Source organism: Balaenoptera acutorostrata, chromosome 4 (assembly GCF_949987535.1).
Source record: "Balaenoptera acutorostrata chromosome 4, mBalAcu1.1, whole genome shotgun sequence".
Classification (NCBI taxonomy): Eukaryota; Metazoa; Chordata; class Mammalia; order Artiodactyla; family Balaenopteridae; genus Balaenoptera; species Balaenoptera acutorostrata.
The window spans coordinates 10,177,347-10,204,201 of record NC_080067.1 but is presented as its reverse complement, the minus strand read 5'-3'; the positions used below and the strand labels follow the sequence as shown (position 1 = coordinate 10,204,201).

General features: G+C 38.8%; 1 protein-coding gene across 1 annotated transcript in view; it reads right to left on the bottom strand.

Moving 5' to 3' along the window:
• The window catches only part of TBC1D5 (TBC1 domain family member 5), a 534,463-nt gene that overhangs the window by 70,614 nt on the left and 436,994 nt on the right, over positions 1-26,855 (bottom strand). Inside the window, exons 17-18 of the mRNA XM_057545046.1 lie at positions 22,253-22,338; positions 2,445-2,692 (exon numbers count right to left, since the gene is read on the bottom strand). Coding sequence (XP_057401029.1) covers positions 2,445-2,692; positions 22,253-22,338 — 334 coding nt within the window. The remainder of the gene's footprint in view (positions 1-2,444; positions 2,693-22,252; positions 22,339-26,855) is intronic.

The following is a 26,855-nucleotide window of genomic DNA, read 5'->3' as shown; positions in this document are numbered from 1 at the left end:
ATAAGGATTTCCAGCTGCGTAAACAACCACTTTTCAAAGCAGCTTTCAAATTTTCCAGCAGAGTACACTGAAAAGGCACTAAGTAGATGACCCTGTTCGGAGACAGTCAGAAGTCCTATTCCAACACATGCCTTCTGAAAGGGTAAACACTTGCTCGCTCATTGCCGGGGCCAGGTGACACACCTGCAGATTTGTCAGTGTCACAGCACAGCAGGACACTTGTGGGAAACACCAGCATAAACAACCGATGTTGGTATCTTTTACCAAAGGAACCGCAGATTTCTGGAGCTGGGAGGCTCCCCAGGGATCAGCCCAAACCTCTTATTTCCGGGTGAGGAAAAGGGTCTGAAAGCTTCAGGATTCTGCCCGTGGTTCACTGGAGAGTGAATGAAGGAAGGGGATCAACCTACCCTCGCTTCTACTGGTATAAACCTTTCTCCTTCCTTTTACTCCATTTTATTCAAAACTTCATGCAGGGAGGGGCATTAGCAGGACGATATACCTTTAATATGAAGGTAGACAAGCTTTTTGTAGGCTGACATGAAAAGAACAAACCAGAAATAAAAAGGAGAGTTGCCAAACAAGACCACTTTCGTTCAGCACAGGGATCAGTTACAAAATGCCCCAGCGATGTTCATGTTCCAAATACTCTGCTTAAGCGCTCTGTTGTTTCCTTATAACTGGAGACTTAGTTTTCATCAATTGTTCCATCCTCATGCGCTTCCTTTCTCACTCACTGCGATATTAATACTTGACATTTCCTTAGAGACACAACTTTATATTTCTATAGTCATTTGGCTTGGTTCCTCAGAAAATTTAACGGCATTAAGAGATTCTCTGACTCACTTGCTGCCATCAGTTAGAATTACTACTGACTACAGCTTGTTATCAAAGCAATATTGAAATCATATTTGTTTAGAACAGTAAAACAGTACAATTAGGAAATATATAAAATAACATTCATTTCCATCCTGGAAGTGGGCATGTCTCCTGGCATTAAAATACATTTACAATATGTTAATGGTCTGAAGTCTCCTATTCTTTAAATCATGTGTGATAGCTCTACATTAAAAAGAGAAGAATGTAATTTTAAAAGAGATATTCGTATGTCAGGTATACGGAATATTCTAATAGAAATTTAAATACTAATTATATAAAGTCTAATACTTCACATAGGCAGTGATAGATAATATGATGAAACTAACAGAAGAACACACACTCATTATTGAATAACTCATTATTTTCTATCATTGGAGAAGAGTCCATTTAACTTAAGTTTTTACCAGTTTAAATGCCAATAATTTAATTTTTAAAATAATTTTGGATGCAACCTTCTTAAACAGAGTATATGGAACATGGTTTAAGGTCTTCTTACTGATTCAATATTACTATTGTTATTGTCAACACCTGTTACTGAACTTGGCTATGATCCAGGGACACCTTTAAGACACAGATGTGGCAGGGGTCAGGAGGGTATTTGCTCTGACACTAACTGGCCACAGACACTATGCTTTGTGAGGCCTTAGGATTGATTTTTGTAGATTTTCTGCCATCGTGTTACTATTTCTTGCTTCCATAGTATAGATAGCAGAGTCCCATCACTAAAAATAAGTGTGGCTGTTTCTCATCGGCTACGAGTAGGGGTACTTAATTCATACGTCTTTGGAAATAAGTAGAAAATAAGAGAAAAAGGTTCTGAGTAAGAACCTGAAGGGCTCCCTTATGAACCAAACACCGGAGGCAGGTGAAGCGCTGGAAAGGCCCTGAAATGGAAAGGAGCGTACCTGAGTCCCAGCAGCAGGAGAGCCGCTGACGGCACTCCCAGCAGCAGTGCACACTCGTCAGCTGAGAGATCCGGCTCTCATGTCCTCTAGTTCTCTCAGTGCAGGGACTCAGACACTAACTCTGCTGCCTGAGATATTCTGTTTGGCCTCTTCCCCGCTTTGGGCTCTAGTTTGTATTCCTTGGAGGTAAAGCAGCTGGAAGAGGGACTGCAAGCCTGGTGACCCGCTTCCTCCAAACCAACTGCACGGACAAATGCCGTGACTAGCAGAGCCCAGGGTACCAGACCTTCCCATTTCAGATGCTCTTCTAGCCAGAAGCATCACTATACAAAGCTAGCAGAGATCTCGGTCAACTGACCTCAAGTTCCGTGCTGTGATAGTTCACGCCATACTCTGCGGGCATCACCAGGACACAAATGCAAGTATACTAAGGTACAGATGTTAAAAAAAAGTACTTTAACAAATTACCTCATAAAACCTTCTTAAGAACAATATAGTATCTGATATTGCCATTTAAAAAGGGCCTACTATAACAGATTTTTAAAAATTAAGTCTTGCACTAATTTCTCTTTCTAGGACGGTGATTCCTCATAGACAGGTGAGGAAATCCCAGGCTACCCTGGGAGTGTTTCCTCTAGATTAACTAGTATTTTCCCTTACCTTTGTTCAGCTGCACTGGCATGCTTTCCGATTTCATCAGCCTCTGCTGCTGCTGCAGAGGATGCTTGGGGGCCTCTGCTAGGGTCCTGGGGGGAACCACAGCCGGGGAGGAGGTACCGCCACTGCCTCCCGGTACTGGGCCATCCGCACCGCACGGGGCCGTTGCCGGAGAAATCAACTTTCTTCCAAAATTCATCAGGCTAGTAGAGACCTTATTTATATTCAGGGGAGCACCTTTGGCACTGGTCCTGTAAAAAAACAAATTAGGTGGAGAGTCATTGTTTAAATTAGAGGACAACTCTATTTCACATGCTCTGTTGATATAAAAACATACCTTACCTGCTTTGAAAAAGGTCTAGATCAGCTACACAAAGTGAGGCGTGATAATTTCAAAGTGACCACAGAATAATAAAACAACAAGATTCTTAAAGATGTGGCTTATGGAAAATAGTCTTTTTACTTTTCATTCATTCATTCATTCAACAAACAGGGCCCATTATGGCCAACACTGCAACTGTCCAAAGCTGACATAGTTTCCCTCCTGGAGGTTCTAGAAAATACATTCATCACATAATCACATAAATAGATATATGACTAAAACCTGTGATGAGGACTCTGAAGGAGAGGTGCAGGGCTGGGCGAGTCTGGGGTAACCCACAGAAGGGGGCACCTGGGAAGCCAGGCTGAGAATAGATTTCCCACAAACTCTGGCCTGTGGGAACAAGGCCATATATAATCTGACTTTGAAAAATAAATGTGTCTGAGAGCCACGAAGTCAGTTCATAGAAGTACATCAAGGGCTCTGGTCCACGAGAATTGAGTCCACCCTCACCCCACACCACCGCCCCCGCGTTCCGTATCCTCCTTCCCCACGTCCCTGCTTTACTTTTCCTGATAGCGCTTTGCATCATCTGACATACTACATATTTTACCTATTTGGCTATGATCTGTCCACCTCCCCCATCCACCACTGGAATAAAAGTTTCATGGAGACAGGACTTCGGTCTCTCTGCCATGTTGCCAGTTGCCTAGAACATAACAGGTGTTCTAGAAATATTTGTTAAAAGGCAGCTGCGTCTACCTGTAGTCTAAGGCTTTTCACCTATTACCATGGAGGAAGCGTCCCTTGCTCCTGGCCAAGGCCCGCCTCCCCACGTGCGGGGAGATCCCATCTGCTCTGACCTTTGGAGACTGTTGCTCCTGGATCTTGCTCTCCTGCATCACCATCTCCCCCTTTCTACCGTATCTTTCTCATTAGCACACAACCGTGGTGTGTGTGTGTGCACGCGCGCAAGCGTGTCTCCCAACTTCTCCTTTGAACCCTCATTCCTTCCTGGTTGCCATCCTACTTCTTTCCCTCCTCACAACACGTCTTTTCAGAAGTGTGCTACTTGTGCTTCTCCAGTCCTGGCCCACTCAGGTCTGGCTGTGGCCTCCCTGCCCTCGCTCTGAAACCACCCCTCGAGGTCACCAATGACTCCGCAGAGCGAAGGTCCATCCTTACTTTGCACCACGTCTCAGCAGCAGTCAACTCCCCTCCACTCCCCCCTCCCTCTCAGACAGGTCCTCTCTCGGCAACCAGGGTTTGCCAGCACCTGTGCTCTGCCTGGCAGATAGAGGACACCAAGTCAACATTTGCTAAAATGAATGATTACTTCCCAAATGATTCATCATCTTGAAGTATCTCAGGGCTATTATGTGAAAGAACAGTTATGATTATAAATTATTTTAGTTGTAGGAGGTTGACCATGTCAATATCAAAGTTTGCATTTTTACTGCCCAATCATTAATAGAAGCTTGTTTTCTCGCATGTAGCTTCTTTTTCATAAAAGTAGGAAACTGAAAATCAAGTTTGAGGGATCCACTTGTTATGGTTTTAGTTACCTTGAATTTTGCCATCATTTCCTACTCTCAGATCTACCTGGCAGCACTTACATGGTAATTCTCCTACTTTTTATATGACGGCTGTATCTTTGCCATTACTAGATAGGGCGCTAAAACAGAACTGATCCAGAGTTCTGTAATAAAAAGCAAAGAACACTATGCTTCTTCCTTCCATAAAGTCTTAACGGTCCTAGCTAATATTATGGGCTAGGTATGGGCAACTTATATTGCTTCAGAGATTGGACAAATCAAATTTAAAACCTGGAATTTGCTTTATAAAAGAAAAGAGCTATTCATTTATAACGCATGAAATGTGAAAAAAAATCCTTTTTCAAATGGTTCGTTTTGCATCATTTCATCTTTAAAGAACAAAGCTATTTAATGTCCTTCCAAAAATTATTGAGAATAATGTTTCCTAATGGAGATGAGGATGTATAGTGATGATGCACCACTTACTTCCAATTTTTATACACTTTCTAAGGAAGTAGAGACCTCTCAATGTATAGACACTACAGCTTGGCAACAGAGAAGGCGCTCAGTACATGTTTATTGAGAAAAAGAATGAATGACATGTAAAGAACTCATAAATTCTGGACTCAGAAGGCGTTCACCTCTGGCACTGCAGTGCACTCAGCAGCCTGCGTGCATCCCCCTTGCTCGCGAGTCACGGTGGAAAGAAGAGTTATTAGGATACTGAAGTTCCACTGCATTTTAGTTTCGCTTGTATGCAAGTCAAGACTCATAATTCACGGATATGAAGAAGTTATAATGTTGTTACCCTTTTTTATAAACAAAAATGTACTAGTCAAATTCCCATATTGCCAGTTCTAAAATTCATATGTTGATAAAAGTACTAAGAAACTGCTAGAGCATTATCAAGAGACTATGGTTAAGGCATCTTCATTACTACTAAAAACCATGAAAAACATACAGATCAAGCTCATGCCGAGCCATTTTTCATCTGAATAGCTCTTGAAAGAGGATGAGCACTGTTTTCCTTTTTTTTTTTTTTTTAAATTATGTTGCATCATAGCCTTGCATCATAAAGCTGTTTTGGTTTTTTTTTTTTTTTTTAATTTTATAGCTACTTTATTTATTTATTTATTTTTTGGCTGTGTTGGGTCTTCGGTTCGTGCGAGGGCTTTCTCTGGTTACGGCAAGTGGGGGCCACTCTTCATCGCGGTGCGGGGACCGCTCTTCATCGCGGTGCGCGGGCCTTTCACTATCGCGGCCCCTCCCGTTGCGGGGCACAGGCTCCAGACGCGCAGGCTCAGTAGTTGTGGCTCACGGGCCCAGCTGCTCCGTGGCATGTGGGATCTTCCCAGACCAGGGCTCGAACCCGTGTCCCCTGCATTAGCAGGCAGATTCTCAACCACTGCGCCACCAGGGAAGCCCTGTTTTCCTTTTTTGAACGTTTTTTGTTTTCAACCAATTTTCCCCTCATCTACTACCCGTGCTTCCAGAAGAATAAGAAGAGTTTTGAAAACAACTATTGAAGGTGACTGTATTTTCAGATAGAAACAATTATAACCCATGCACTTCTAGAGCAAGCATGCTAAGCATGCTGCCCACTGTTTGTGTTTCAGGCATGACAGCTTTTATGACAAAGTTAGCTAAGAGAGATCTTAAATATTAGCAGCAGCGGTCTTCACAAGACATACTAAACATTCTACAACAATTATTATTGGCTGTTAAGTCACGTGTGCTAAATTAATGAAAATTAATGCAGTTGTCAAGAGACCTGACGGACAGTGAGGACCGGACTGGATTGGATTAAAGATGGGGGCAATGTGTAAATAGTGTTAAAAGATATGCTAAAAAAAAAAAAAAAAAAAAAGATATGCTAGGGGGGCTTTGGCGTTAACAAGACATTGAACACCAAATCTAATGAGCAACTGGCTCTGTGTAATCAAAGTCTTTCGTTACTGTTGTCTACACTACATACTATTATTAAAAACAGTACCACCTAGGAGGAATTGTTTGGAAATTGTGCCAAGAACTTTCTTTTAGCACAGCCTTCTTCAGTGGGTTAAATCAGCAGCAACAGAGGCAGCTTCCTGAAGATCCATGAATCCTTCGAAACACCTGTACCAGAACCCAACCTGGCTTCACTGTTGGGCCCTTTTTGTACAGTTTCTGAAATTCTGAAAGTGGGTGACTCTTGCTGCCTCTTCTACCCTCTTCCTACCAACTTGATCTCTTGCAGCCTGGCTTTCTAACCCACACTCTATTTACTGAAATAGCTTCTAGGGTCTCCAATGCCTTCTTAACTGCCAGGATCATGAGCTGCTCTCATTCAACTTCTAAAACCTTTCCAAAGCTTTAAAAAAAAAAAAATTATCGCCTCTGTAAAAATTCTCCACAACCTTCTTTCCTTTCCTGGTATCCAAATCTTTTCACCACCCTGATTTATTTCCTTCTTACCTACAGATTTCTTTCAAGTCTAATATTAAGTATCTAATATTTGTTTATTTCACTCCTCTTGCAATAAAATGTTGTTAGATGCTTGTTTATATTTCTGTCAAATAATGAGTTTTCAACTCATATTTAATTATTTTATCTATATTCCCAAAGGTTGAATGCTTGGTTCATTCATTCATTCATCCATTCATTCACTTCTTCATTTTCTCTTTTTCCCAATAAAAGCATTTAAAGCTGCACATTTGCATCTGATTAAAGCAATAGCATCGGGACTTCCCTGATGGTATAGTGGTTAAGACTCCTCGCTCCCAATGCAGGGGGCCCCTGCATGATCCCACATGCACGCCGCAACTAAGAGTTCGCATGCCACAACTATGGAGCCGGTGAGCCACAACTAAGGAGCCTGTGAGCTGCAACTAAGGAGCCCGCCTGCTGCAACTAAGACCCAGCACAACCAAGTAAATAAATAAAATAAATAAATATTTTAAAAAAATAAAGCAATTGCATCAAAGATTTTCCCCCACATTTTCAAATAGTCTGTTGATTCAATTGTTATTTAGATACATTTAAAATTTTAGACAGTTGGGCTTGTCTTAAGTATATTACTTATTTTGTTTTATTAAATAAAAATAGAAATATCAGAAGAATGGAAGTGAGGAAATATTCTGATTTTTCAAAAGGACTGTGGAAACCAAACTGTAAAATAGACTGGTTTATACAAATATTTTTACTAATTACTTGGAAATGGTTGAGTTTATTACAAGTAGCCAGTCTCGTTCACTAAAAAAAAAATCATTCTAAGACAACTTTGTTTCTTATCCGAAGCGTTGACCTCTGCCAGATTTTATCAAGGTGCAGTGGATATAATGGAGGGTAATACACGCTTAGTTACAGCTGAACAACTGTACCTCACGTGTACCGCTGAATGTTCTAGCACCCCTCTGGTGACATGTGTCTCAGACTTGGTTCACAGACCTCCTCACCAGTCCTTTTTTTTTAAGGTCATAATCTTCTGTCACTGAGTTACGTAACTTGGAAGAGTTATTTAGCCTGTTGTCTGGACCTTAGTTTCCTTATCTTTAAACCATGGGGGCTGAGTTATATGATATTTTGTGTCCCTTTGAGATAGAATATCCCATAGTTTTAAGACTTGAAGAAAGAGAACATGGGCTTATGAATTTTAGACCAAAAGCTGCAGAGGTACCCAATACATCAGATAAAATAATCAAAATTTAAAATACTCTCAACAGGGTAGCATGAGAAATAAATGAAACAGATAAAATTTAATGAAGATAAATAAAAGTTTATGCACTTAGGTTAAAACTTTTGACAACTGCTCATTACAGATAGAATAGGGAGGCATGGATTAACGTGAGTTCATATTAAAAAAAAAAAAAGTCAAGCTCTCAAACATATGAATGTTTTGGTCTGGTCTACAAGGCTAATCTGAGCCCATAATGATGTTGCAGGAGAAAAATAAGACTCTTGGGCTGCATTAATTCTAGACGAGTGAACTTCTGGGTTTCCAGACCAGTGTGTAAAAGGCTTGGAAGTCTTTACACTGTCCTAACAACAAGTAAAAAGCTGAACAAACTTAAAAAAAAATCAACATTTTTTCTTAGATTCATAAGAGAAGTGAGGTCAAAGGGCAAACTGCTGTCCTAACAAGTAAAAAGCTGAACTGAAAAAAAAAAAATCAACATTTTTTTCTTAGATCCATAAGAGAAGTGAGGTCAAAGGGCAAACTGCTGTCCCCCAGATTGGAGAGAGTGACGAGTGAATACAGAGGATCACGACCTACCAGAGCAGAAACCCACAGGAACCAGTGCTGGGGTAGGGAAATTGGAACTGTGGCTGAATTGCTAGAAGCTCAGTGTGGACAAACTTGAGAGTTAAAATCTCCAAGGGGACCCAGTCAGGAGGGTGGAGGGGCAGCCCAAACTTCAGCGAGTTTTACTTCCTGGAGCTCTACCAGGTTCTCATAGTAAATATGGGAGAAAAATTGTGCTTCTGGCAGGGGTAGAGGAAGGAAAAGGAACGATTTGAAATACACCAGAGCATCTTGTTCTTCTCAAACGGTCTGCCCTCAGGAGAAATATTTAACCAGAGTCCAAGCTACAGGATTTTTTGCCGAGCCTAAGTGACCTGGGGGAAGGCAAGTACCCAAGCACAGTCCCCTCTAGCCATCCTGTTCCACCCGACGTTGGTGGGGGCTGCAGCTGAGAGGCATGTGTCAAGTTCACAGTCTGGAAGCCCAGGCTCACTAAAAGACTGAGACCTAATCATAGGACCATAGAATGCTTCCTTTCCTCCACACCTTATCACCACATTACTAAAGGCCTATTTCTGGAGTTCCTTTTACCCAGTACAATGTGTCCAACTATTAAAAAAAAAAAAAAAATTAAAAGACGTACTAAAAAAGCAAAAAGCATAGTTTGAAGACAGAGAGCGACCAAGCTTCAGAACCAGACTCAGATATAGCAGGGATGTTGGAATTATCAAACTGGAAATTTAAAATCACTATAATTAAAATGCTAAAGACTCTAAGGAATAAAGTATACAGCATGCAAGAACAGATAGGAAATATAAGCAGAGAGGAGGAAATTCTAAGGAAAAAAAAAAAAGAAATGACAGAGATCAAAAATACTGTAACATAAACAAAGAATGTCTTTGATGGGCTTATTATTGATGGACATGGCTGAGGAAAGAATCTCTGAGGTTGAGGATATTTCAATAGAAACTCCCCAAGCAAACAGAAAAGACAGAAAAAGCAGAACAGAATATCCAAGAACTGTGGGACAACCCTAAAAGATGTAACATTCACATAATGGGAACACCAGAAGGAGAAGAAAGAGAGAAAGGAACAGAAGAAATATTTGAAACAACAATGACTGAGAATTTCCCAAATTAACGTCAGACAATAAACCAAAGATCCAGGAAGCTCAGAGAATACCAGGCAAAAAAAATGCCAAAGAAACAACTATACTTAGTCATATCATTTTTAAACTATGGAAAATCACAGAAAAAAAAAAAAATCCTGAAAGAAGCCAGAGGAAAAAAAACAGCTTACCTATAGAGGAGCAAAAATAAGAACCACATTCTAATTATCCTCAGAAACCACGTATGCAAGAAGAGAGTGCAGTGAATATGTAAAGTGTTGAGTGAAAAAAACCACCAACCTAGAATTCTGTACCCTGCGAAATTATCCCTCAAAAGTAAATATGGTACCTATATATAGTAAGTATATATTATCCTCTTATAGGAAACACGTTTTCCTTTAATAGTAAATATAATATGTGGCTAGAAATACTAGCTGACTGTCTACACTGCAGGAGGTAACTAACTGTACAATCATGGCAGACTGTTTTGGTGATGCATTAATTTCTGGCAGAACTGAATTTTGTGTCTATAAAATGGAGTAGAACAGTAGGGAGGTATGAAAATTACGCTGGAAGAGAAATGGCTAAAAAAGCAGGGAAGCAAGTCCTCCAATACTGTGAGAGCTGCCATGAGGGAAAGCAGCGCTTCTTCGCGTGGCTTTAAAAAATAAGTTTACAAAAGTTACAGAGAGTAACAGAAGACAGTTAAAAGGCTATGACACAGGAAATCCTTTCTAGTGGCTTCACAGGCTCAATTTAAAATAGTAAGAGCTCCGTTTCTGGAAGTAAGTAGAGATTAGAAAATCATTTTCAGACACACAGTCTCCCTGGCCCTGGCATGGGTGAGAGGCAGGGTTCAGTGAAAGCCCCTTCTGACTCTGACAGCCTGTGATCAGCTGAGCCAAATGGCTTCGACCATCACATTCACTATCATGCTAAGATTACAGGACCAAAAAGAGGCCTGAATGATAGTGTGGGCCCTTGAGGGGTGCTGTCCAAACCCATCTCAAACTCAGGGGCCTACCTGTCTGCCCTGCCTCCTTATTTCCACCCTCAGTTTCTATTCTGTTCTTTTTGCCTCTCCTTCCTCCTCTAGGTTCATCTTCCCTCTGAGGCCGTTTTGCTCTATTCTTTTCCTTTTGCTTCCATCAAAATCTCCTTTTCTTTCTATCATACTCTCACCTCATCCTACCTATGCTTTTTTCCATCATAAAAACATATAACTTACTTTAAAATTATCTTCTTAAGTGCAAGGAGTAGCTGGAAAAAGTAAATATGAATATGTGACTTTGGTTTTTGGATAGAAAAAATATTCTCTTTGCATCTCTGTAATTTTCTAGTCTGTCATTATTGACGTACCCTGAATGGATTATGATTCATATTTCCCTCTTTCAGAATGCTTATTATATACACCTATCTTTTATTTGGAAATTTAAAACAGTTGTCATGGTTGCAAAACAATACTTTTCCAAATGATTCTAACATTTGAGCTAACGTTCATGAGGTACTTCTCACAAATTCTCTAAGCTGAAGGTCTCAAATTCCATAAAATGAATTGGTTTCCAACTTTCTTAATTCTTTACCTTTAAGGTTGAGTGAATCGAATTTGCTTCAATGAAAGACATCTGTAACTAATTCTAATTTGTTTGCCATATTGTGAGGTTCCTATTATCTTAGAAAATGAACTCTCTCCACATCTCAAGAAACTCAAGATTTTATAGGCCTTTATAAAAACTATGTGATAAAAGTTAGTTTGCTATTACTTATTCCTTAGGAATCTGCCTTTCAAGTGAAACATGTTTCCTTTCATCTATAAAGACCCTGTTTATTTTGCATGTGGCATGTAAATCTTTGTGACTGCTATGTGAAGCAAAAGGAGTGCTTGTTAGGGATAGAAAAGCTAGCCCTCATGAGAGGGTGGATATAAGCTAGACTGTGGGGCTCACCTAATTGGGTCTGAACACAATTTGTAATATTTGTTTAATATAACAAATAATTAGCAATTACGCACTAATCGTGGTTGTATAAAATCATGAGATAAACTCCTCAAGACATATCTGTAGGAATAAATTTTGAGGTTTCTAGAGTGGTGGTTTTCAACTAATTTATTTTCTGAGCCAGTATCTGAGAGGGATACGAATCTCTCCCATTAACCGTGGCTCATGGGAGTCTCTGGCCTAGGGAAATACATCAGAATGGAAGAGGAAACAATTCTGAGATGCCCACCTGATGGGGAGTTTTGCCCTCTTCACCTCTCTACCTTCACTTTGAGAATCACTATATACCTTCACAATTTAAAAAAAAAATCACAAGCAGCTGTACGTAACATTTACCAAGAATCAACTGTTAGAATTTTAAGGAAGGAGGTATGGGAGCCAATAAAGATAAATGTGTGAGTGCACATAAAAGTCCAAGGAAACAGTCGCATTAAAAAAAGTACAGCCACGGAAGGGAACAGGTTAGATGCAGAAAAAAAGAGGAATTTATTTTCTCTCAATTGAAAAAAAAATATACAAGACTTCTGCACTAAAAACTATAAAACACTACTGAGAGAATGTGAAGAAGACTAATTGAATGAAGAGATAGTCCATGTTCATGGATTAGATAATTCAATAATATTAAGGTATCAGTTCTTTCCAAATTGATCTATAGATTCAATGTAATTCCAACCAAAATCCCAATAATTTTTATAGAAATTGACATGTAGATTCTAAAATTTATAAGGAAATGCAAAGAACCTAGAATAGCCAAAATAATGAAAAAAGAATAATGTTGGAGGATTCAGGCTATTTAAAATCAAGACTTGCTATAAAGCTACATAATTAAGCTAGTGTGGTACTAGAAAAAGGATAGAAGGTCCAGAAATTGGCTCATATCTATATAATCAATTGATTTTCAACCAAGGATCCAGTTTAATTCAATGGGGAAAGGAAAGACTTTTAAACAAGTGGTACTGAACTGCTGGATACTTCTATGGAAAAAGATGGACTTTAATTTTTATCTCACTCCACACACAGACATTAATTTGATGTGGACCACAGATTTAATACAAATGTTAGAACCACAGAGCTTTTAGAAGAATACAGAATATCTTTGAGACTGTACAGTAAAGGGCTAACTAAGCGGGCCTGGACTGCCCAAATCCTGCACACTCCAAAGTTGTTTAGGACTGGCCCTCAAGGGGCAACTGGGAGATAACCTCTAGCCCTTGGAATATCCTGCCTGATAAAAGTGTCTTTGTAGACCTGGGGCCTTGAGCCACAGCAAAGTTTATGCTAACAATCAGATTTATGGTAAAAGCCTGTTTTTGTTCAACCTGGGCCCCTGCCACAGTATATCAGTCTGACCTCTGGAGGGAACTGGAGATGGAGTAGCTAATGTTAGTCACATGGTTGCTTCATGACTACATGACTGACCTCTAATAACAAACCAAGTCCTGCGTGAGCTTCCCTGGTTGGCGACACTTCACATGTGTTGCCCTACATGGTTCCCAGGAGATTTAAGCACTCCACTGGGAGTGGACACCTGGAAAGTTGTACCTGGTTTCTCTTAGACTGTGAGTGAAAAATGTTGCCTGCCATATCAGTAAACAAAGGATGCTGTAGCCATCAAGCCATCACATTATAGCCTCCCCAATGGTGAGCCCTGAGGAAACTCAGGATGGAAGCCGAATGCCCATCATCTAGCAGTCAACTGCTGCAGCCACCCCGACGGTGCACCCTGAGGAGACCCTGGATGAGAAAGCACAGGATGCTGGCCCCAGGTAGCTGAGGTGCATATCAAAGCAATGATTTCAGTGAGCCCAGACTCTTGCATCTTCCCATACGTAGAAAAGCGCTACGTTCTTTAACGTGAGATGTCTGGTTTTCTTTAATTAACAGTAAACTTTTGATGTTCCAACTACCTGGTATTTGTTGCAAAAACTACTGTATATCCTGGCTCCCCCCTTGCCTCTTCAGAGCAGTCCCTCAGAGTGATCTGAGAGTCCTGTCTCCCTGGCTTGAAGACCTCAGAAAGTCCGCTGAATAAAACATAACCCTCAGCTTCTAGGTTGTGCATTTTTTCAGTCGACAACACCAACCTTTTTCTCTTCCTGATTTTAATCTATATTCTTTTGCCACAGTACACTATAAACATGAGTCTACCAGCTTTTCTGAGTTCTGTGAGTCCTTCTAGTGAACCATCGAAGCCGAGCGTGGTCTTAAGGACCCTCAACAATGAAGACTAAGGTGAGTCTTAGATAGGAGATTTCTTCAATAGGAAAATAAAATGCACTAGCCATAGAAGAAAAAAACTGGTAAAAGAAACTTCATTGAAATAATAATTTTCCGCTCATCAAAAGATATCACTAAGAAAATGAACAGGCAAGCCACATACTGGGGGAGGATAATATTTGCAGTACATTTATCTGACAAAGACTCCTATCCTATATATATCCAGAATATATAAAGAATTCTTACAAATCAAGAACAAAAAGACAAACAACCCATTAAACACAGGCAAACTACCTGGACAGTTCACAAAAGAAGATATACAAATCACCAATATGCTATGAAAAGATGCCCAGGAAAATGCAAATTAAAACACAATGAGATACCATTTTCACACTAACTAGAATAGATAAAATCAGAAAGACTGACAGTAGCGAATGTTGGCAAAGATGAAGAGCAGTTAGAACCCCCATATATTCCTGATGAGAGTGGAAAAAGGTATAATTACTTTGTAAAACAGTTTGTAGTTTCTTATAAAGTTAAACATAGATCTATCCATTAGGACAATTTAATTTCTAAGTGTTTACCCAAGGGAAAGATAAACACCAAAACCAAAACCAAACAAAAACATCAAAACACCTGTACAAGAATGCTCTTAGCAGTCTTGTTCATAACACCCCAAATCTGGAAATAACCCAGTTATCTATCAACAAGAGAATAGATAAACAACTTGTGATACATCATATAGTGGAATACGACTCAACAATCCAAAGGAAGAAACTACTGACACATGCAACAACACGCATGAATTGCAAAAACATTATTCTGAATGAGAAAAGCTAGACAAAAAAGAGTGCATACTGTGTGGCTCTGTTTATGGGAAGCTCAAGAAAAGGCAAAACTAATATAAGGTAATAGAAATCAGACAGTGGTTGCCTTGGGATGAAGGGTTGGAATTGACCGTAAAGGGACATGAGGGAATTCTTGGGTGAAAGAAATGTTCACTCCAGATATATTGTTTTAGATGGTGGTTACAAGGGGTATACACAGCTGTCAAAACTCATCAGACTGAACACTTAAGATCTGTGTTTTGTGTACAAATCACACTTAAATTTTTTAAAACAGGAGATTTATTTACTCTGCCCTAAACAGGAGATAGTGTTACCAATTTACCTAAATTGGTTAGGAATTAACAACTCTCTTTGATACAAGAGAAAGGGCATTTCAGACATAGAAGTGTTTATAGCACAAACTCTTATTTGAGCACAAAAATATCACAAAATTACATTTATATAGAAATCAGTGTCCTTTAAAATTCTGATTAGCCAGTTAACTACTAATGAACTATAACCATGGACTTCTTGGCTTCATGACTTGGGAAGTATCATTAGCATATTATTTCTTTACCATATTTTAGCAATAAAATACTTCTGAGTAAATATAATAAAGCCTGCTTTAAAAATTCTTGTGGACCATATAAAATGGAAATTGGCCAGAAGAATTTTACAATGCCTTTTAGGTATTCAAAACAGTATTTATTTATTCAGTCATTAAACTAAGTACACACTGAATACCAGAAACAGTGCCAGGTACTGTGCTAGGCCCTGGCAATACGAAGATTCTAGGATTCAGTCTCTGACATCCATATGGTTACTCTATAAACGAGGCTAGAAAGCATTCAATCATTTCACCAGTATTTGAATGTGTTCTCTGTGCCAGGTACTGAGGAAAGAGTAATGACAGAGGCAGATGTGGTCCCTCTTCTCACAAAGCTCAAATTCTAGCATAAGGTGACAACTGGTAGAAGAATTCCTGAGCTTCCTGGGATCACGCACTTTCTAGGACATTCTTGTTAGGCCAGGTCCTGAGAAGAACGCTCCTAAGCTGAGGCAGATCCTGATCCCAAGGAGAGACGGAAAATTATTGGCCATCAGGCATTTTGGGGGTAAAAATGGACCGGACGCCAACACTACTTCATCACCTGGAGCCCAGCTGAGGAATGTGGAGAACATCTTCAAAGCCCAGCGAACACGCTTATTAGAATCATCTTTCCCTGGTTTCCTGCTGGATCCCATGCAGGGATCCTGACAAGGGGCCTTTTGTAGAGGGTCTACCTGCCAGAATTCTAATTCTGGAATCTTTCATTATTGGTATCAGTTAAGTTGTTTAAGCTCTGACACAAGGCAGAGGAAAGCTGGGAATATTCGCACAGAGAATGCTATTGCTGATCTGGTGAGTGGGCAGATCAGGAACTGAGCTTGGTTTCTTCCATCTCTACCAAGGCCTCATTTAATCAAGCAAAATATCTAACTTTGGTGATATGAAATTGCTTAAGCAAGTTAAAAGACTTATAGTTGTGGAGTCTGTAAAAAGGCACCACTAGATAAAGTGACACGTGGCCTTGAGTCACTGCTGACAGCTCAGGTGTGATTATTTCATCACCTCTGCAGAGCAGATAAAAACTACACATTCTGAGAAACTGTGTTGTGTCATTTTCAAAACAGAAAGTCCATGAATGTTCTGGAATAAAGAAGGTATGAGATTCTACTCTTACTATAAGAGGTTGCAGTATTTAAAAACTATGGAATTCTGTTCCATGACTTCTCAATTGGGCATTTCAGTGGTCATAGATTCCTGAGTAAATGAGATGGGTCTTTCTGAAGACCAGTCACAATTTAGATGTGCTTTTTTTTTTTTTTTAATATATATAGCAGCAATTTATGGTTATTTAAGGACAAAATTGGAGCAGGATTTGAGTGTTAAATTATTGTTCTGAGCTCAAATATTGAATGAATAAGAAAATGTCAATTCCCATTTTTAAAGAGAAATTTGCAAGTAAGTAAAATCAGAGCACAGTGAATATTACCCACACACGTAATGGAAAATCTACCACTAAAATACCTAGGCACTTGCGTTTAAAGACTTAATTATAGCAATCCATGGTAAAGCAGAGAAGAGAAATCAGGCTTCTTGATTTCTAGAGATATTCTTATCTCAAAATCACATGTCATCTCTGCATCCTCATCCCTCATTTGGATAAGCAACACAAATAGAAGTCCATTGCCATAGACGTAGCAAGTATTAGCTCCCTGCTTTCCAGGTGTCTGCCTGCCTCTTGTCTGTCCTCTGCTAACTGATCACTGCTCGGGGTTCCCCCATGAGGATATATATTCCCTCTAGACCATCCCCACTACCTGTCTCGCTGCTCAATGACAGTCCCAATGCATGAACTCTTTAATAGCCTCTCTACAGCTAAGAAAGTAGTTGCAAGGCTAATTATGGCTGAAGGGTCCAGCCTGGTAAAAGCATCTTAGGCATTAAATAGCTAAAGGGGGACTTTCCCAAGGGTTTTGCAGCTACAATAGTTTCTGATCATGGATAAAGTAGTGGCACGATAAACAAACCTCTGGGGAATAACGTGGTAGTTATAAGGGCTACAGACAGAATTGGGAGTACTATTTGGCAAGACTACCAAGCTTGTCTCAACTTACACTCCTTATATTGGTGACTAAGGATATCCATGCACCTTCACCGGTGCTAGCTTGCCCATTCATTCATTCATTCATTCATTCAAAACCACTTTACTGAGGTATAACGGGCATACAACGGCTGTACCTATTTAATGTGTACAACTTGATAAGTTTGGAGATAAGTACACATCTGTGAAACTATCACCACAATCTATGCCATAAACCTATCCATCACCCCCAAAAGTTTCCTCCCACCCTCTTTATCACTACTATTTTTATTTATTTTATTTTTTGTGATAAGAACACTTAAGATCTACTCGCTTAGCAAATTTTAAGTACACAATATAGTATTATTAACTATGGGCCTAGGCCGTACAGTAGATCGTGATGATTTACTCATCTCTGCCTCGTTTATTTTTAATTTGCTAATTTGAAAGGTGAAAAACGGTGCTTCATAGGTGTTTTAATTAATTATGCATTTCTTTGATTAATTATGAGTTTGAACAGCTTTTTAAATGTTTATTTGCTGTTTGCAATCCTTCTTTCATTGAGCGCCTACTATATTCTAGGCACTATTTTAGGTGCTGAGGATACGACAGTTAACAAGACAAACATGCAGAGTTTACATTTCAATGCAAGAAACAAACTATAAAAAACAAACCCAAAAGCTGAATACAATTTTTGAATAAAAAACTAAAAATACCATTTCGGCTCTTAAAAAAAAAAACCCACAAAAACAATAACAAAGCAAATTAAAGGGACAGAGTAAAGTGGTCCATTATTTTAGACAGGGCAGTCGAAGAGAGGTTCTCTGAAGAGACGATATTTGAACACAGACTGAGCAGTAAGTGTGCCATGTGGATTCCTGGGGAAGAACCCAGACACGGGGAGAAGCAAGCTCAAAGCTCCTGAAGTGGGAACTTGTTCGAGAGCTGGAGGGATGGTAAGCAGTCTGGTGTGGCTGGAGTCCAGTGAACAAGGGAGCAGAGTGGTGGGGCTGGAGAGACAGGAGCCGGATCATGTAGGGCCTGCCTTGCAGACCACTGAAAAGGCTTTGGATTTGACCCCAAATGTTTTGGGAAGCCACGGAAGGGCTCTGAGCAGAAGAGTGATATGATCGGACTTGCACAGGGAGATGAGCTAGGAGACCGTGGGGGTGAGATGGGCAAGGCCACGTGCCTTGGTGCCACCACTGCAGAGAGGAAAGTGGCTTAGTTCAGGATATAGTCTGAACAGGAGTTGCTGATGCACTTGATGTGTGATGTCAGAGAAAAAGAAGAGTTAAAGGCAATTCTAAGGCTTCATCAACTGGGTCATGACATTCACTGTGATGCAGAAACAATGGGGGAACAACAGGTGTGTGGAGGTGGAATCGAGAGTTTAGTTTGGAGCATGTGAGTCTGGAGTTCAAGGGCAGAGGTCAGACCGAAGATATAAGTGAAGGACCCTTTAGTCATAAATGGAATGTAAAGCCATGAACCTGGGCTGAGATCCTCTGGGCAGAGAAGAGTATGGCAGGAGATGTGATGGCCCCTGAAACAGATCTTGTGTTTCTTACTGAACTGTGTAAGTTTCTATACATTAATGATATTATAGTTTGTCAGTCATTTATACTACAAATATTTTCCCAATTTTCTGTTTCCTTTTTGATTCAGTTTATTTTATTTTTGCCATCTACTTAAAAACAGTTGTGTAGTAAAATCCACCAGTCCTTCCCTTTGTGATTTCTTCCATTACTTTTAAGGCTAAAAAGTCTAGTAACTAGAGGTCAGATAGACATTTGTGTTTTATTTCTATGTTTTCTTATTTGAGTGAACTTTGATTAACTCAGAGTTTATTTTGGTCTGTGTTAAGTTTATAAGTTGATACCTTTTCAAAAGATTTGTCAAGTTTCCCAGTACCATCTCTGAACTCTTTCTTTCCTCATTTACTGGTCTGTGATGTCTTCACACACAACACTTTATTTGGTTCAGTTTCAATTTCAAGCTTTGAAATCGCAACAGTGATGATGAGAAATCTGCCTTGCATCCTTACGTTACTTTGTATAAGAATCTCAATGTGCTTACAAGGAAATACATAAAAGAGAACCAACATTTTTGAGAAGAAAAATGCTGGGACAGAAAGCTAAATGGAAGAAAGATAAAACATGAAGGGGGAAAAGGAAAGGGTACAGTCTATTTCCTTTTTTGAAAAAAAAAAAAAGTAGATGTTGAAAAATGTAAAAATAGAATCATGTATACATACAACAAATACTGAGTAACCTCCCCACACCAGCCAGGATTATTCCAGGTGCCCTCAAGTAGTGAGTAAGACAAGGGATCTGCCTGCAGGGGGCTTGACTTCAGTGGGGAGGTTGGGGAGACAGATGATACATATGTCTATGGCTTCTGTGAGTAAAGAATGCTATGAAAATAAGATGGCGGCAATGGGGTAGAGAGTGACCAAGGGAGGTGAAGACAAAAGGGAGGTCAAGAGAGGCTTGTGTGAACATACAGATTGCTAACAGGCACATAAAAAGATGCTCCTCATTGCTAATTATTAGAGAAATGCAAATCAAAACTAAAATGAGGTACCACTTCACACCAGTCAGAACGGCCATCATCAAAAAGTCTACAAATATCAAATGTTGGAGAGGATGTGGAGGAAAGGGAACCCTCTTGCACTGTTGGTGGGAATGTAAATTGATACAGCCACTATGGAGAACAGTATGGAGGTTCCTCAAAAAACTAAAAATAGAGCTACCATACGATTCTGCAATCCCACTCCTGGGCATATATCCAGACAAAACTATGATTCGAAAAGATACATGCACCCCTATGTTCACAGCAGCATGATTTACAATATCCAAGACATGGAAACAACCTAAATGTCCATCGACAGATGAATGGAAAAAGAAGATGTTAAGTCAGAAATAGAAAGACAAATACCATATGATATCACTTATATATGGAATCTAAAATATGACACAAATGAACCTATCTACAAAACAGAAACAGACTGACAGACATAGAGAACAGACTTGTGGTTGCCAAGGGGGAGCGGAGAGGGGAGGGATGGAGTGGGAGTTTGGGATTAGCACATACAAACTATTATATACAGGATGGATAAACAACAAGGTCTTACCGTATGGCACAGGGAACTATATTCAATATCCTGTGATAAACCATAATGGAAGAGGAATGTAGATATATGTATAAGTGAATCACTTTGCTGTACAGCAGAAATTAACACAACATTGTAAATCAACTATATGTCAATAAAATTAAAAAAAAAAAAAAAACTGTGAGAGAGAGATAGGCTTGACTTGTGTGAGATCTTTGTGCTGAGCCGTAAATCATGAAGCTGAAAAGGAAGAGGGGAGGCAGGAGGAGAACTGGGAAGCACTATGGCCCCAAGCAAGCTCAAGCAAGAGGGAAGAGAAGGGGAGGGTGGAGGAGATGAGGTCACTAGGGGACGGGCAAGGGAAGAAGACTGGATTATGCAAGGTATTAGGAAGCCTTTGGAGGTTCAAGTGGGAGTGTGATCTAATCTGCTGGAAACTGAGAGTTTACAGGCTGTCCTGTGAAAACTAACCTGGGGGAGGTGGTGGGCAAGGGGTGCAGGGTGGATATTAGGGGAGAGAAGAAGGAACTCCAGCTAGAAAGATCTTGTATGAAGAAAGTACCTAAAATATACTTTTTAAAAAGCATATCAAAACTAAATACTTGACAGGGAGGAAATACAAGTGATTAGACTGTAAGATTCCTGAGGGCTAGGATTTTTGTCTGGTTTGTTCACTATCTCCAATGCCTAGAATACTGAGAGTCTGGCACTCAAGAAAAATTTGTTAAATTAAATGAACAAAGTGACTATAGGCAAAAACCTTTTATTTGTGAACCAAGAATCAGATGAAATGAACAAACAGAAAAGAGTTTCACAGAAGCCTCATGGGCTACAGAACTGGTCTCATAATTACATAGCCCTTCAAAACATGAGACAGACTTCAATCAAGGATGGGTAATTTAAAAATAACATTACACTAAGAGTTCAAAATGCAAGTTTAAATTTAGCTTCTTTCTTATAAAATCCTTCTCACCCCTCAGACGATGAGTTTCGATGTGTCAGGAATTATGTCTTTTTTAAAAACTCTCCAAGTAAGAGCAGAACACATCATGTATGTGTACTCCAACCATGTATATTTAGGTTGTTGGAATTCTGCTGAAGAAAAGCTAGCACATAGGCAAAATGCTTAAGGAAGAAAATTCGGACAACTTTCAGCATTTATCATGACTAACATTTTAGTCTACCAGAGTAAACTTTGAAATTATGTTCTAATTTGAGATGGTTCTGGTTTGATGAGTTAACTCTTGAGACATCTGAGTATAGTATTATGAAAGAACAAAACTGTTCATCAACCCTTTATGCCAGTGTTAATTTCTTTTAAAAGTAGGATTTTAATGTTTTTTTATTCCTACAGTGACCCTTAAAATTTCTATGTATGTAATCACAAATGCACACACAAGATGCATTTATAAGCTTATTGTGTAGTTCTAAAGACAGTTGGGAAACCCAATTTTAATTTTGTTACTGAAATAATTTAAACATATATTATAGAACTGCTTCTTTTCAATCAACAGCAAGGATCTAGAAAGAGATTGCACAAGCAGGCACAATTTATTCAGGTTTATTAGTGTTAGAAAAACAAAGTTGCCAAACTTCAATCTGTAACAAGTACTCTTACATTTATTTAATTTTTCATCTTACCACTGACATCAACATATATTCTTTGCTCATGCCTTAAAAAAAAAAACTCAGATAATTTATTTTACAAAGATTCATTACATGCATTAACCATTGGTATACTCAAATCTGGGAAATTATTTTCAGCAAATGTGTAAAATTTCCTGACGATCTCCAAGAATATCTTAGTGACTTATAACTTTCATCAGAGAAAGAGGACTTACCGGCTTTTATTCATGAGGTCTGCTCCTCGGGCTTTGTAATAATCTAAATTTGGATGGAATTGATAAGTCACTGGTCTTGGATTTCTCTATAGAAAAAAAAAAGCGGTAAATTAAAATGTATAAAGCTATTTAAATTATACGTTAACACATAAAAGAATGAAACAATTGTTTTTATATTCTTTCAGGAAAAAATACGTATAATAATAAAGTTTAATAATTAATGTGCTTGGGTTTTTTTTGTTTTTTTAATTTGGCTGCACCTCATGGCTTGTGGGATCTTAATTCCCTGACCAGGAATTAAACCTGGGCCACAGCAGTGAAAGTGCCGAGACCTAACCACTGGACGGCCAGGGAACTCCCTGTTTTTTTGTTTGTGTGTTTGTTTGTTTGTTTTTATTGTTGAAGTTTTGCCTTAACTCATCTTAGCCTGATTAAACACTGAAATTTTTTTTTTTTTTTTAATATTTATTTATTTATTTATTTATTTATGTTTAATTTATGGCTGTGTTGGGTCTTCGTTTCTGTGCGAGGGCTTTCTCTAGTTGCGGCCAGCGGGGGCCGCTCTCCATCGCGGTGCGCGGGCCTCTCACCACCGCGGCCTCTCCTGCTGCGGAGCACAGGCTCCAGACGCGCAGGCTCAGTAATTGTGGCTCACGGGCCCAGCGGCTCCGCGGCATGCGGGATCCTCCCAGACCAGGGCTCGAACCCGTGTCCCCTGCATTGGCAGGCAGATTCTCAACCACTGCGCCACCCGGGAAGCCCTTGAAATTGTTTTAATACGTTTTGTTTTTACCTGTCTCATAGTTCACATAGATGTATTCCTTTCATTAGATTTCTTTCTGATACTTTTGACCATTCTCAATACGCCTTTCCAAAATACAGTCAGACAAAATTGCAACAAAACTGAAATATTATAGGAGATTAACACCAGCATAATCTATGCCTAAGGCCCAGGAGACACAAAGTGTCAAGAAAGCTGCATTTTGAAGAAGAGCAAGACTCGGTTCGTTTTCGATAACCGAAGTGTTATATATGCCCACTAGATGGCACGCCAGGTCTGTCTTCTCCGAAAATGAATGCGTTATCTCAGAATTCAGCAATTCTTTTGAAGTTTGCAGGTTCTATGTCATCTACTCTTACATACGAGTTTAATAAGTGCCCAGGTAGTGGAAATACAAAAGCAAACTGACCAATGCACACTTTCATAAAAGCAGCAATACACTGTACTTTCTGGCATTTAGGATTATTTATAAACTTGCGGAAATGTCCTTGAATCATTAGGTTGGGTGTGTCTATTTAAATAGGTTGCTATTATTTAATATGTCTATTATTTAAAAGTATCAAGTCCCTCAGGCAAATAAAAATTAATCAAATACACTTCCAGTTTATAAAAATGTAACACGTTAATAGCATAACTTAAATGAATACCACCATCTCTGAAAAGGTTAAATTATATATATTTTTCATTAGTTTTTAAAAACTCATAAGTAAATGTGTTCCAATGTTTACCCGAACATATAACTCAAGTTAATAATTAGGACTTTGAACCAGAGCATGCCCTGTCCTTTGAGAGATCTAACTAGACATAAAAAGGCTGCATTTTATCTTAATAGAAAATTACCAATATGCTTTGATATCAGTCCTTGGAGACATAATCCCAAGGCACGAATATACTTGCATGTAGGCGGGGGTATATAATTGCTAAGGTTAAATAGTTTGAAATTCATCAAGCTAACAAGCTGCATCTTAAGGCCATGATGGACCTTTTCTTTTTCTGCTGAAAAGAGAATATTTACAGAGCTCAACCCTTTCATATCTCTTCCAAGTCAGCCGTAATCATCTGACAAAAATGACAATCCCTTGATTTAGCTCCAGCTACTACTCCACTGGTTTGGTATTCAACACAGTTCTACAATAATCAAATCTGAATTGCCTTGATGAAGATAACTGATGCTTCCATGACTACCATACTATTAAGTCTAACAGTGCAACTTCTAGCTCTCTAGGAATTACATAGGTTTCCTCTTGGTAGCTGATGACAACCTGGACCCAAGCATAACGGGAAAAAGAAATAGAGGTCAAAGCCACTGGCAGACTGACAGTGCATTCATGATTTATTTTAAAAATTAACTTTCATAGGACTATCACTCATAACCAATTTTGTTCTTTATTCTCAGTACCTGGAAACATTTTGTTTTCGCTACTATAAAAGGCTTTTCTTCTCTGACTTTCAACAAATTAATAAAGGATTATGTTCTTTTTTGCTAGAAAACAATGAAAGAAGGGAATGCATGGAGCAATTTCTTGAAACATCTTTATAAAGAAATGACAAGCAATTCAAGACACGAAGTGCTGATCTATCTAAGCACTTAAAGCCATTATTAGGAATAATGATCTAACTTGAACATATGAATGAGGCTCAAGTATTGCTTTCACTGAGGCCTATTTAAAATCCTAGGAGACTTACTAGTATGAAAAGGAGAGGCGGTTTAAAGTGCCGCTGTACTGGGATGGAAGAAAAAGAATCAAAAGATGATGTTGAAAAATAGTATTTGAAATGTAAGAAAATAAAACCAGAAGTTATAGTTGAAAGTCATTCAATAGGGTTTTCTATCTGAGAAGGTGATACTGTTACTAAAACAGAAGTATGTGTACACATGGATGGTCTAGACCAGCACTGTCCAACAGAAATATAACGTGGGTCACAAATGCAAGCTTCATATGTAATTTAAAATGTTCTAGCAACCACAATAAAAAAAAAAAGAGAAAAAAGGAGTGAAAGTAAATGTAATAATATTTTGTTTCATTTGGTATATCTAAAATGTTGTCATTTTAACATGTAATCAATATAAAAAATAGAGATATTTTACATGCTTTCTTTTGTACAAAGTGTTTGAAATCTAGTGTATATTTTACACTGAGAGCACATATCAGTTTGGACCAGCCACACTTCAGGTGCTCAGTGGCCACCTGTGGCTGTAGCTACTAACGTCTGATATGTCTGTAAACCAACATGTGGCTATAGAAATCAACAGGTATAGACACTTATTCAAAAAGGGCACATACTTTTATACATTAAGATTCAGTACTGACAGTTCTTTAATTCACCTATAATTCTTCTTTTTTAATTAAGTTAGTTTAGTCTCTTCTGAATAAGGTTTTAAAAAGTCAAGAAATTTTGGAGCAATATCTTCTCACACAACTATGTACCAAAATGATAGCAATGGTTTCCTTAGCGAGATGAGATTAAATGAGCAGCATTCTAACCTCATGCAATTGAAACATTTTAAAAGTAATATTTGTCTTTCTTACTTTAAAGGATTTTTTTCCAAATAAAATTTAACAGAAATATAACAGTTTTGATTTCTATTTTTTTATAGATCTGGAATGTCCTCTAAAATGTAAGAGCCACTAGAATTCTACACATATAAAACTCTGTATGTAAGAAAGACCAGACCCAATGACAGTTGTAAGTTCCCATTGTGTAGGACATGTGATGTGGACAACTTTAAAAGTATGTCTTTGCAAAGGATTGGAACAATTAATAATTATTTTAAACCCACTTTCACACAGTCAGGATTTCAAATATTATAAGCTTTTCCAAGCCAATGTGCATTAAAAAAAAAAAAAAAAAAAGCAAAATCAAAAACAACCAAAAAACCCACTTCTTTTATTTGGGGAAATGTTTCTTCAGAAGAAAAAATGGTAATTATACCCTAACTTATATTGGTCTGTGTACAGAGGAATACCAATTATGTTTCATGACCTGAGAAGTTTACATAACTATACATGAAAATGCAGAAATCACAAATTCAATCCACCCTGGGTTTACCATGCCTTTCCTAGACCAACCTGGATGGACTTGAAATAAATCTTCCACAAGATTGCAGCTAATTAACTTCCCAAGTACCACTCCATCCTTCTCTGTTAACAAGCTGTTGGAGCTCTTCTTAAGGCTTTCTCTTCAGCATGTTACTTTATGGTAATAGAAGTAGAATGCTGAAACTCCCACCTGTGGCACAGATAGGCTGAAATCTGGGGAGGCAGCTTAGAGCCTTGTGGACAAAATGACTGACAGAAGCAGGATAGATAATAATAGAAACAAGTGTCCTAGAGGGAACTGGAAAAAAAACAAACCAAACCAAACTTGTGTGGTACTTCTGAATTTTCAGAATGCTTTGGTTAATTTGGCATGATCAAATCAATTTACAAGTAGTGCTTAAATGACAGCAATCAATGTTAGGGACAAAACTGATTGAAACCTAACCTCTCCGTTATAGTTAACATTCTTCACTTCTGAGGTCTATATTATACAATAGTAAGCTGTGCCTTAATGTAATTTCAGGTAAAACACTCTGTCCCTTACTGAGTGGACAACTTTGATGGTGGACAACTGCCCTCCGCTCTACTCTGTGATAGAAGTCCTTCCCTGCCACCCTTACCCGCACAGTAATATTTCAGGACTTTAAGTTCAAACTCACTTTGCTACAGTAATGTACAGAAATATTTAAATGCTAACCCACACTAAGTACAACTAACCACAAGAAGTACAATTAACCACAAGATGAAATGTGACAATGTTCCTTTTTCTGAGCCTGGTGAA